This window comes from Mus pahari, chromosome 2 (genome assembly GCF_900095145.1).
Source record: "Mus pahari chromosome 2, PAHARI_EIJ_v1.1, whole genome shotgun sequence".
Taxonomy (NCBI): Eukaryota; Metazoa; Chordata; class Mammalia; order Rodentia; family Muridae; genus Mus; species Mus pahari.
Window position 1 is genome coordinate 51,653,774 of NC_034591.1, and position 11,653 is coordinate 51,665,426.

General features: G+C 49.5%; 1 protein-coding gene across 1 annotated transcript in view; it reads right to left on the reverse strand.

Annotated features, from left to right (window-relative positions):
* Positions 1 to 11,653, reverse strand: part of Plxna4 (plexin A4) — a 448,155-nt gene that overhangs the window by 47,866 nt on the left and 388,636 nt on the right. The window contains exons 15-20 of the mRNA XM_021188876.2: positions 9,623 to 9,759; positions 8,365 to 8,529; positions 5,817 to 5,910; positions 5,191 to 5,430; positions 4,568 to 4,714; positions 3,738 to 3,972 (exon numbers count right to left, since the gene is read on the reverse strand). Of these exons, the coding sequence (XP_021044535.1) occupies positions 3,738 to 3,972; positions 4,568 to 4,714; positions 5,191 to 5,430; positions 5,817 to 5,910; positions 8,365 to 8,529; positions 9,623 to 9,759 (1,018 nt within the window). The remainder of the gene's footprint in view (positions 1 to 3,737; positions 3,973 to 4,567; positions 4,715 to 5,190; positions 5,431 to 5,816; positions 5,911 to 8,364; positions 8,530 to 9,622; positions 9,760 to 11,653) is intronic.

Consider the following 11,653-nt stretch of genomic DNA (forward strand, 5'->3'; position numbering starts at 1 on the left):
TGTGTGTGTGTGTGTGTGTGTGTGTGTGTGTGTGTGTGTGTATGAATTTCCTGAGCATGGTGCTACACACTTGTGATCCTATCATTGAGCCTATGGAAACAGGAACATCCTGGTGTCCACCAGCCAGCTAACCTACACCACTTGGAAAGATCCAGGCCAGTGAAAGATGGACAGCACCTGTAGTACAATAGCTGAGAATCCTGTGAGATGCTGGATGGGGCCAGCCTAAGGGTTACTCCTCCAAGAATGTTCTGAGCCCTCACCCAGGCCCCCAGGGTGTCGTCTGTGGTCCAGTGCATGTACGAATGATAGAACTAGATAGCATCAATGTAAGAGAAAGCTGGTCTGGGGCCTTATGTCTTTTAAACAGCAGAGGGACGGGAAGAATCCCCCAGGCCCGTGATAATATTGGGATCAAAAATGGAAGGGCTCTGGTTTGCAAAATGTGTTGGGAAAAGAAATATAGAAGGACAGGACAGAGTGGACAAGACAGAGAGATGAGCCTATGCCTAGGGCAGAACTTTGAACTGGGGTTCCTTATCAAAGTCAAGAACAATTTCTTCCAGTAAAAAGGGGTTTGCGCATCCAATTCTGGATCATATAGTTCTCAGAAACCAAACAAAGCTTGGGCAGAGGGACTGTCATCATAACCCATTTCTTCTGCACAGATATGAAGGGAGACTTTTGCCCTTCCTACCTAAATGCTGTGATATCTGGTGGTAGATTCTAATTCCATGTAGGTACTGTCTGCAAGGGCAGCTCAGGCCTCCAGATGGATAGAGTCACAAGGACCCAGCTGGCCCCTAGGAAAATCTGGCACACAGTACAGCCCAGAGCCAAAGCTGTCATACTCCATTCTGGGCACCGCGTCCCCTGAGGCCATCCTTTGTCACCTCAGAGGTGCAGCTGTCAATCCTACTAAACTGTGGCATTCTCCTTGGTGCATGCCCACACAAAACTCTGCATGCATACATGCATGCACATACATGCACACATTAACAGGAGTATTGGCACATACTGCCAAAGAACAAGTCATGGCTGCTGCCTAAACAATATTTGTTTTCAATCTGTTGTTTTTTTTTTTAAACCTAAGACTAAGGTAAAAGTTGGTACTTCAAAAGGAATTCATAGGCCCAAAGTGACTCTAGGGACATCAAAAAGTGGGCCCAGTGCCCAGTGGGATACAATGACATGTCACAAGTACCCTGAACTGCACACAGAATCCTGACATATCCTTCCTGGTGACTGTGGTAGAGCTAACATGAGATCTCTTGGTTTTCATGGGTCTTCATGGCAGGAGAGCCCCAAGGCTTGCTGGAAAGCGTGGGGAGCTAAGCAGACCCACATCCCCTCTCTGTGTTCTGCTATGTGGATGCTGGAGTTCTTGTTATGACATCCTGTTAGGACATCTGAGACAGGTGTCCTACTGCTTCTAAACACATTCCAATGCATGTAAGCAACTGTGTGTGTGGAAAGGGAGCCAGGGGGCCTCTTTGATACGCACTGTCACCAAAGCCTTACACACATACACTGATAGTTGATCTTAATTGCTAGCTTGAGTGGATTGAGAAGTGCCTAAGAGATTAGTAAAGCACGGCTCTGAGTATGTCTGTAAGAGCCTTTTCAGAAACAACTAGATAGAAGTTATCAATGGGTTGACTCATCCTTTGATGGATTTATAATATGACATTGCTGTTGGGAAGGAATTGATGTTTGGAAGGTAGGGCCTGGAACCTTTCTGTTTCTTCTCTTCTTCTCTTTCTGACAGCTATCAGTTGAACATTCCACCATACTCCCCTACTCCATGATGGATGAACTCTCTGAAATCATGAGAAGGGAAACTTGTACTCCTTTAATTCGGTTCTGGTAGGTTATTCGATCACAATAATAAAAACAGACCAACATGCTTGTGCAGGTCTGGAATAAAGAACATGTGTCTGTGTTTGTATGAGTCAGTGGAGAGGTATACATGGGCAGGAGTGGGGTGCACACATGTGAGTGTGTGCCTGGATAAGACGGTGCAAGCATGTCAGTGAGGTTGCAGTGTAGAGATGTGTGTTTGCACATGTTTGTGCCAATATACTCAAAGCTCAGGTCTGGGCTGATGTCTTCTAAGTATGGGTGTGGGTAGCTTCCTAGCTGACAGTGAACTCTCTACACAAAACTTATCCTGGGCCCAAGCTGCCTCATGAGTATGCAGCAGCTGCCTTGGCATCCTGGAAAGTACTCTGTCACCAGTCCTGCATGTCCTTTGCTGTAAGATGTCTCCTTCTGTCCTAGCAGCTTACTGGCCCCAGCCAGAAGCCAGGGTCTCCTGTGGGACTGCATGGCTTTCTGCCTGCTGAGCCTTCCTTCCCCAGGGATCCTGGCGCCCCTCCCTTCCACTGCCTTCTCCTGATTGGGCTGCTTCACTGGCCAGGAGGAGAGGGAGGGAGTCAGGATTGATGTGTGTGCAGTTTCCTTGAAGTCACCATGCACCTCCAACATTCAAAGCCTCACGCCTGCCTCACATAAAAGAGATTCTAATCACTACACCTAATTAGAGGGAAGAGTACATTGCAGAGAAAAAAATTAAGCAGTGTAAATATAATAAAAGGCAGTAATTAACAGTCCCACAAGGCAGATGCCAGGATGACAGCTGAAGGATGCAGAGATGGGATGGAGCCTAGGCCCCATCAGAAGAGGCGGAACTCCCCCAGGGAGAATCTGCAGGATCCTGAGCCCAGGTACAGGGCTGGATTAATACTGGGTACATATGACCCACAGAGTAATAGCTCAGCTCCTTTCTCCCAGGCGGCTTACAGAAGGATGTCCTGGGGTTATAGAAGTCTACTTGCTAAGCTGCCTACTTGGGTTTGCCACTGCCGCTATCCCTTCATGGTGGCTTGTGCACATTTTTCAATACAAGCTGTGAAACACACTTCCTTTGAAATCACAGATCAACCCTACAGAATTCCCTGCCTGCTGATGGACAAGAACTGAGGGATTGCTCACATGCACCATGTTGAGACAGCCCCCCCCCACCCCCCACCAGGTCTTCCCTAGAGGAGACTGTGAACTCTCCTTGCCCCTAAGCCAGAGTGTTGAATCTGGACACTGTTCTTGGTATAGAAAGGATCCAGGTTACATATCTGGAAGGAGTAAGGAGAAAACTGATGGAGGATGGCTAGACAGGGCTTTTGGCTGGGACCCTGGCTAAGCTCAGAGACTGGCAGGAAGGTTCTGTAGTTAGAATGCTCAGGTGGTGGGGCCACCCATTGTAGCTCAGCATGCTGGGTTGTGAATAGGAGGCACATACACATATACACCCTTATATTCATACAAGTGCATGCATGAATATAAGCAACCTTCAGCACTGGCTGCTGTGACCTAACCAGCTGGCTTGTAAAATGAAAGACACAAACACAAATGTGTACCTTTACACACATAACAACCCTCCACTGCAGCTCCGTCTGGGCTAATGTACTTACATACACAAATGTAAGTATATACACTCACACACACATGACCTTCATCACCTCCAAATGCTGCCCAGGCTGGTTGGTACAGTACATGTGTATATACATGTACTGTACAGGCATGTGTATATACCTGCATACAAACAGTGACTTACATGTGCTTGATTGTAAACATAACCTCTAATACTACCCACTGCTGCCCAGCCTGCATGCTCTCCTATGATAGGTGCATACGTGCACACACGGAAACTCCAGCACCAGCACCTGGACGCTCAGTACCTTCCTTGCACTCCAGGGCCACACGGGACTCAAGGTTGTCCATCTGCATCTGCAGTCTCTTCAGCGTGAGGTCACTTTCTCGGGACTTGCGTTTGTAGGCGATGAGCACAGCCACGATGAAGATGATGAGGAGTCCACCGGCCACCGCAATGCTGACGATGGCAGGCAGGCTGAGTGGGCTGTCTGGGGCGATGTACACCATCCCAGGGGAATACTCCATGCCGCCCACCCGTGCCTGTGGACACAGAGAGGAGAGGGAAGGTAGCAGAGCAGGCTGAAGGAGAGCATGATCGCATGATCGCTAGTGAGGAGCCCTCCCCATCACCTCCCCAGGGAGAGCAGGGACAGTGGACACCGCCGCCCCTCAACTAGAAAATATGCCCATCCTCTGAGCCGGGAAGTCACTGTCGATGTGATAAGGAAATGGCTCACAAGTACACTGTGAGCACAGTCATAGAGCTCCAACTGACTTCCCTGAGAATCATCCTGCCATCTGATACAGAAATGATATCATGGACCAGATCCTCTCTCTCTCTCTCTCTCTCTCTCTCTCTCTCTCTCCTCTCTCTCTCTCTCCTAGCACTACTTATCACTCTATTTAAAGTTTTCCTTTTGTTGTACCAGCCAGGATAGAGGGAGGGAGTGAATAAGAAGCTGGCTCTTGGGGCAGGACAATGGACACAACTCTGGGGTGAGCTGTGGGAAAGCTCACAGTGGGCAGGAAGTGCTCTTGGAAGTCTCCGATAGCCTAGATACAGTGAGCCACTCCCCACCCCCCCGCAGCACCCCTCATGCCTGTTCCACACACAAGGGGGTCCCAGCAGCCTCACCATTACTTTGTGCCTGCCGATGAGGTTGGGAGACTCGCAGAGCAGCTGCACATCTGATACTGTCACGGTGCATGGTTTCTCCCCAACCAGCACGGTGTAGTTCAGCTTCACGTTGCCCCCAGCCACGGGTGGGATCAGGTTCTTGCCCTGAACAACAGGAAAGCCACCATCCTCAACCATGAGTCAGAATCACAAATGCTGGTGGCTGCCATGGCCCGCTATCCATCTTATGGATGGACCAGGAAAGAGGCCGCCATTAGCAAGAAATTCAAAGAATTGGTATGTGTTAGATGTGGTATGCTGTCAGTTTGGTCCCTAGTACTATTAGTAAGAGATAATGGGACCTTTAAGATGTGGAGATGTATAGTTTTATGACTACCCATCCGGTTCCCTTGTCACATGCCAGAAGGCCCTCATAAGTTCCAGGAAGATTATTTGGCCTTTCGTTTTCCAGGACAATGAGACAAGTTAGCTTTTTTCTTTTATAAGCATCCTGCGTCATGCATTTTGTGACAATAACAGAAAACAAGTTAATACATTACATATACTAGTACCCTCTCATCCTCCCAGTAAGAAATCAATAATCGATAACTGAAATGCCATGAAAAGCTTATCTGGAATACCTTTAGGATAATGGGGGTGCCAGGCTTGAGCTCCAGGATTCCCGAGGGACTGAAAGCCTCAAACACAGGGTTAGGATAATAGGTGAAGTTAGTTTTGTTGAGAATTAGCAGAGACTGGACATTGTCCAGGATGAAACCAAATTCTTCAGGCCTCTCAGTGAGATCTGATTGGTGGTCGGGACCCAGGGCAAGGGCTGGAGCCTGGCAGGTCATCTCGGTAGCATTTAGGACCTCACAGATCTGTGGGAGTCAGAGGAGTGAACAGTGAGCAGCGTCTCCACACCGGGACTCCTGGTGTGCAGTTGATATTACATCAGGTTGACATGGGAAGATTATGAAGGAGGCAGCCAGGACCATACTCTTGGCTACTTACAGACTGCACCCAGTGGCTGTCTCCTAGCTTTGGCTTTGCTCAATGTGAGCATGGTAATGACTAGTTAGTCTGTGTAGGAACAGTGGAATGAGAATGGAACCCCATGAACTGTGGAAATTATTAGTCTTTCAGGCCTATAGCCCAAAAGCTGTAAATATGGCCATGCTAATTCCCCTACTCCACCATCCCAGGTCACAGAGGTTTCCCATGACAGGAGTCATGTATGTAGGCAAGGGCCTGCCAGGGGACTCACGTTGATATGCTCTTTTCCTCCATGCTTGGCACGGATCTGTGGGTTCTGTATGAGGTCCAGGTGAGTTCCCCAGACAGCAATAGGTGTGTTCCCACTGCCCAAAAAGAAAGAAAGGAGTGTGTGAGCTGCAGGCCTAGGAGATAGAGTGGCTGTGACAATGTTGGTCACCAGGATGAGCCATGACAAGAAGGATGAGGAAGCTCAATTGTGTCCTTGAAGACAAGGATGAGAAGCTGAGTGTAATAACAAGGAAAACCATCTCAGAAGGCCAGAGGGAGGACAGTGGTGACCAGATGTCCACATTGTCCCTTGCTGATCTGTTCGTAACATGTATATCTCATGGAGGCCCGGGTGACAGCATGGCCTCTTAGTTCTCTAAGGCTCTCAAACTTGAGCCGGCTGTTTCAGCCCTAGAGTCTCCTCCCCTATCCCTCACCACTCTCAGTCTTGTTCTCAATGGTTCCCAGCAGACCCTCCAGGGTCCAAGCACCATGCCCAATGTTTTTCATGGTAACCATGCTACACATTTCCTCCTTAGTAGCTTCAGTCTAGCTGAGACCTGTGATAACCATGGCCCAGGACCTTTTCTAAGAGTACAGGTGTGACATGTTCTAAGACTCAATGAGGTCTGGAGTGGCACGGGACACAGATGAGGAGGACTCAAGTGATTTAGCTCAGTGTGGCCTTTCAAAGGACGTTATGCTCCGTATCCAGGAAGAAGCTGGAGGGGAGGGTGAGCAGCCCTGTGTTTGGCTGTGTCCTTCTTGGACTAGAGTGAGCAATGGCCTGATTGCTGGTCAATGGAGTCACTGACAAGCATCCTGCTGTGGAAAGCAGGAAGTCGTAGGTAAATCACTTCTAACCGCAGTAGCTAAGATTCTTTGTCAGCTGGACTCACATGGGTTTCTAGCCATCTATCTATTTTCCCATTTTTAAACTTCTCATGACTTCTCTTTCTCATCGAGTGTGTCTTGCATGCACACATGTGCTCACATGCACACATATACCTCCAGCTGTGCCTGCAGGATTCTTTCTACAGATGCGTTTATGATATCTAGTCTCCAAGTCCCCAGCCTTCCCAACCACTAATTCTACATTCAGTTTCAGATAAACTCATCATTGTCCCCAAATAACCCAGACAGTTAAAGGATGCTCAAATGTACAGAGTCCCGTTCATCCTCAGATTTCTTTAACCTAAGCTAAAATGCTGGCAGTCTAGAATGTATGTCCAACCTCCCTTGTAGCATGAGTGTGACTTGGGACACTGATGAGTACCACGAAGATGACACCTTAATTTCTGTGACAATAGGAAGGGAAATGGAACGCAACCAGGCCACGAATGTTCCAGAGCATCGCTGCCTAGTGTCTTCAGTGAGACACAAAGGGCTGTGTCACCTTCCTGAATCACCAGGCTCTGAGGCCAAGGTCTGGCATGGCTCTCACAGCCTGTTTCCCCTTCAGACTTTAGCTAAGGACAGCCAATGGCCTTTCTCATCTCACCAGCCAGGCTGTTTCTCTCTGGTCTTCAAGCAGAGGGTGGCCGACTATTTATGTGAAGGGCCAGGCAACAAATATTTCAGGCTCCACAGGCCATATGGTCTCTGTCACAATTACTCAACTCTGTGCAGTCACGAGCAAGTAACTGTAGACAATATAACCAGTGAGCAGAGCCATGTGCCAATAAAATTTTATTTACGAAAATTCAGGCATCCAGTCAGATCTGGCCCTTGGGTCCCTGGTCTAAGTTTCGCCCCTGGCGAAGGCTTGCCCCTGCCTTAGCCAGAGCAGAGCACTTCTTTTTTCTGTCTTCATAATTTCTCCAGTCCTGGGCCCCTCCTGGCTGGAGCTGACCTGGGGGGGGGGGTGGCACTGAGCAGGGAGCAGGTCCAGAGTAAGGTTCTGTTAAGGTCATCTGTTGGGTAAACAGCATGGACGGTATCTGTTCCTTCCCACCCCAAGTCTTCACTGTGTCCCCCATGCACCCCAGAACAGCAGCTTTCCAATGGTCTCAATGGGTTCTCACAAAGGACAGCCTCCGTGGAACCTTCTCATCCTGATAATGTCCTCCTGGCTTAGAAAAGTGGCCACAGTCAAATGCCTACAGCTCCATCTCTGATAGGAGGTGCTACACTCTATACTCTTGAGATCCTATACTCATCTCTCTAGGAGAGCTCTACTAAAGAAAGAGGTCCAAGAAAGATCCATGGTTTGTGCCCGACTCCCTGTCTGGGTTCTTCCTATAGCAGCATTGTAATGCCCTCTTCCACCTCCTGTGTCATTTTGCTTAGTGCATTTGTGTTGGGTGATGGGGAAGGAGCAAGAAATGAGGACCAGACCTGGATGAGTCTGGTATCTGAGAAGAACAAAGGGAGGCAGACAACAGGGCTGATGGGGAGAAGGCTGGCGAGAGAGAGGCCTCAGTCTCCCAAGTCACTAGGGTGATAGGCTCTTGTCACCAAGCCCGGTTTCCCTTGGAGTTTTGATGTCTGAGAGAGAGAAACTGAGAGCCAGATGAAGCGAGAAGGTTGTGGGGAACGGGTCCTCCTACCTGACGATGCTCCATTCTGGCTCAATCCGCACGATGGTGGGGTCCTCCACGTACTGAAAGACCAGGTCCTGGCGGATCCTGGCCCTGTCCACCTGCACAGTCACCTTCATGTCTAGCACCTCCTCCGAGGATGTAGTGTTACAGATAATGTAGGATGGAGAGCGCCTGCAAGGGAGGGCAGAGCATGGGCTCCCAGGTACTAAGCTAGCAGTGATCCCAGATCAGCCCCTTTCTTGGTGCATCAGGTTTCTCAGAAGTAAGGGTGAACAGGGTCACAGATAGAGAGTGCCCAAGCCAGAGGCAAGGACAGTTTGAAAGACTCCTCTGAGCCTGCCTTTCCAAGAGGTCTACACTTTGGGCTACTCCTAACCCTGGACCCAATTTTCACAAATATCTAGCTACATAAGTCTGGTGATGCTCTTTCCTCCCTGTCTCATTCCTTCCCTGTAGGGAGAATCCTGTGAAGTGGGTTTGGCAGGAATCAGCTCCTTCCCACCTGCTGCTCCCTGTGACTCTTGAGTCCTGAGACCTGGCTTATAGCTCTTAAGGCTACAACGGTGCTTGCTGCACTGGGTTCCAGCTCTCCCTCTGCCTCCGTCCTTCTGTAGTTGCTTGGAGCAAAGTCATTCTCAACACTCTCAAAAGAATCCAAATATTGGCTTCTTGGCTAGCAGTAATGCAAGGTGTAGGCTGGTCTGACTTTGAATCTGCCATAGTTATTGCAGAAACACTTATCTCTGGGGACTTTGGCTCTGGTTACATTTCCCAATGCATCCCTTGGATGGGCTCCCTGTGGCTTCTACTCCAGGCTTTTGGCTAGGTAAAATGTGTACTCCTTTGGGCTGAAGAGCCCAGCAGGGCAGAAGGCCTCTTGCCTTTCTTGGCTCAGCCTTGGCCTTCTGGGACAACCTGCTCAGGGCAGACAGGGTGGTCCTAGGCAGCTCCCAGCAGGAGAGCTTCTGGACCTAAAGAGGCTTCTGGTTCTAGGCTGGATTCTCAGTGGTATCCCATTCTCTACAAAGGGTACTAGGGTACCAGGCTGAACTGTGGGCAGGCGCACAATACCTCCCCCACTTTACAGGGAATGCAGGGATTATAGCCACTGTCCTCAAACAAAGGAAGGGAAGGTGCCAGCTTTTAGGGGGACTCACAAAAATCATCTTGGGTGAGGGGCAGTTCTGATCCACCTCTGTGGGACCCCACGTTTCCCTCCCAGGGGTTTTACCTGTCTGGCCCCTCTCCTGGGCCCATGGGTTACCTGTGGAAGAGGCAGGGCTGGGTCCCGAACATCACCACCACATTGCTGCCTGCATTCAAGTTGGTGCCCGTGATGGTAACCTGCGTCCCCCCAGACATGGGACCTCGGCTGGGCTTCAGATCTGCGAGGGTCAGAGTCTGTGTAGAAAAGAAGAGGACTGAGGCATGCTGGGATGGGTGAAGGCTGGAACAGACCCTAGGCAGTGCCTCATGTCCTACTGAGGGGCTTCTCTCTAGAATCCACGCATGAGGCCTCTGCAAGGCATTTTATATTCTTCGGTGACAAGTGCTTTCATCTCTACAAGAATTAATAGTAGTCATGATAGCTTCTGTGTACTGAGGTTTTGCTTGTTTGTTTTTAGGGACAGGTTTTATCTATAGTGAGAGAGACATATAAGGTATCTATGATTACCCAGTCAATGATTTTTTTTAAAAATGACTATCATTACCTATTTCATAGATGAGGTTCAGAGAGGGTCACTAAGTTCTCCAAGGTCACCTAGCTAAAAAGTACTGTAACAGACCTGCCTCCAGAGCTCTGATCTCCAGCCACTTCGCCAGTAAACAGACTCCTGGTGCCTGCCAAGGGGACCTGCTGTGGCCAAAGGTCTCTCTCTGAGGACTGTGCCCAGGGAAGCTCCTAGGCCTGTCAAGCCCCCTGCCCTGACTGGAGGTGAGGAGCGGGGCGGAGGTGGGGGCGGGGAGCACAGCCCTAGATTGCCAGGGATTTGGAGTTGCAGTTTGTTCTTTCATTAGCATTTTAATGGAAAAACTTTCCCTGGTCCCAGGTGAGAAGCCTGTATCTGCATTTAAATGAAGACTTCTCTTTCCTTTCCCCAGCCACAGCCCACTAAAAGAACTCTGTCCTGAAACTGAGCCCACGAGGTTCACAGGGCCGTCCATGGTTGCCCTCCTGCTGGAAGCCTCCTTTGGGGACCAGCAAACCGAACCAACTGCCCTGTACCCAGATCCCAGACTGGGGACCCTGGTGACATTCACCTGGACACACTCGTTGGCCTTGGCTTTAATGTTACTCAGCTAGGTGTGAAATCTTTGCCTTGTGGCTTGAACTTCAACCCAAGGACAAGGGACTTTTGGTATCATGGTGTGGGCAAGGTATTCCACTTCTCCAGTCACATAATTGGGAACTGGGCCCCAAAATGGTTATCACCAGGACCCATGACAGTTTTTCTTGTTCAGTAAAATACAGTGATCAGCTATTTCCAAGGGGTGGCTTTGCCCCACTGTTGTCCCCAGAGAGACAACACTGGGTTTGTCAGCTGGGGTTCTGCGCCCCTGGGCTATGGGGGGCTCTTGCATCAAATGCTGGAAAGGATGGCTGCTTGCTATTAGCCTCATTGCTTGTGGTGCTGATGCAGGGACTGGCTGGAAGGGGTCTGCTCCGGGTGGGAGAGGGTGTTATGGAAACATGTTTTAGACTTGTGAGAAACTATTAATTATTCAAGTCATGCTTCATAAATATTTCACAGTGGGTTTGCACGGGAAATCAAAGTCTGAATTATTTGCCAGCTTTTCACTTGGCTCCGTGAAGGAACAGACTAGAAGGGAGAGGGAGAAGGGGCATTCCCAGCATGGAGACCTCCTGGGACAGAGCTGGGGATGGGCCAGGAGTGTTGATCTGGGCCTTTTGTAGCTTTGACATTTGAGGGACTAACCCACACATCAGAACCTGGTTTGATTTGTGGGGAGAAACTGAGGGGAACCCAAGTTTGTCCCTGAAGCAGGAGAGTCGGGCAGGGAGTAAAGCTTGTGAGAGCCTTGAATGAAATACTGTAGGGGAGAAAAACCCATTAGCAAAGAGGAGGGCTGAAAACACAGACAACTGGTGTACATGTTTCTCTCTGTGTGTCTGTCTCTCTGTGTGTCTGTCTCTCTGTGTCTGTGTGTCTGTGTGTCTGTCTGTGTGTCTGTCTGTCTGTCTCTGTCTGTCTCTGTCTGTCTCTGTCTGTCTCTGTCTGTCTCTGTCTGTCTCTGTCTGTCTCTGTCTCTCTCTGTCTCTCTCTGTCTCTCT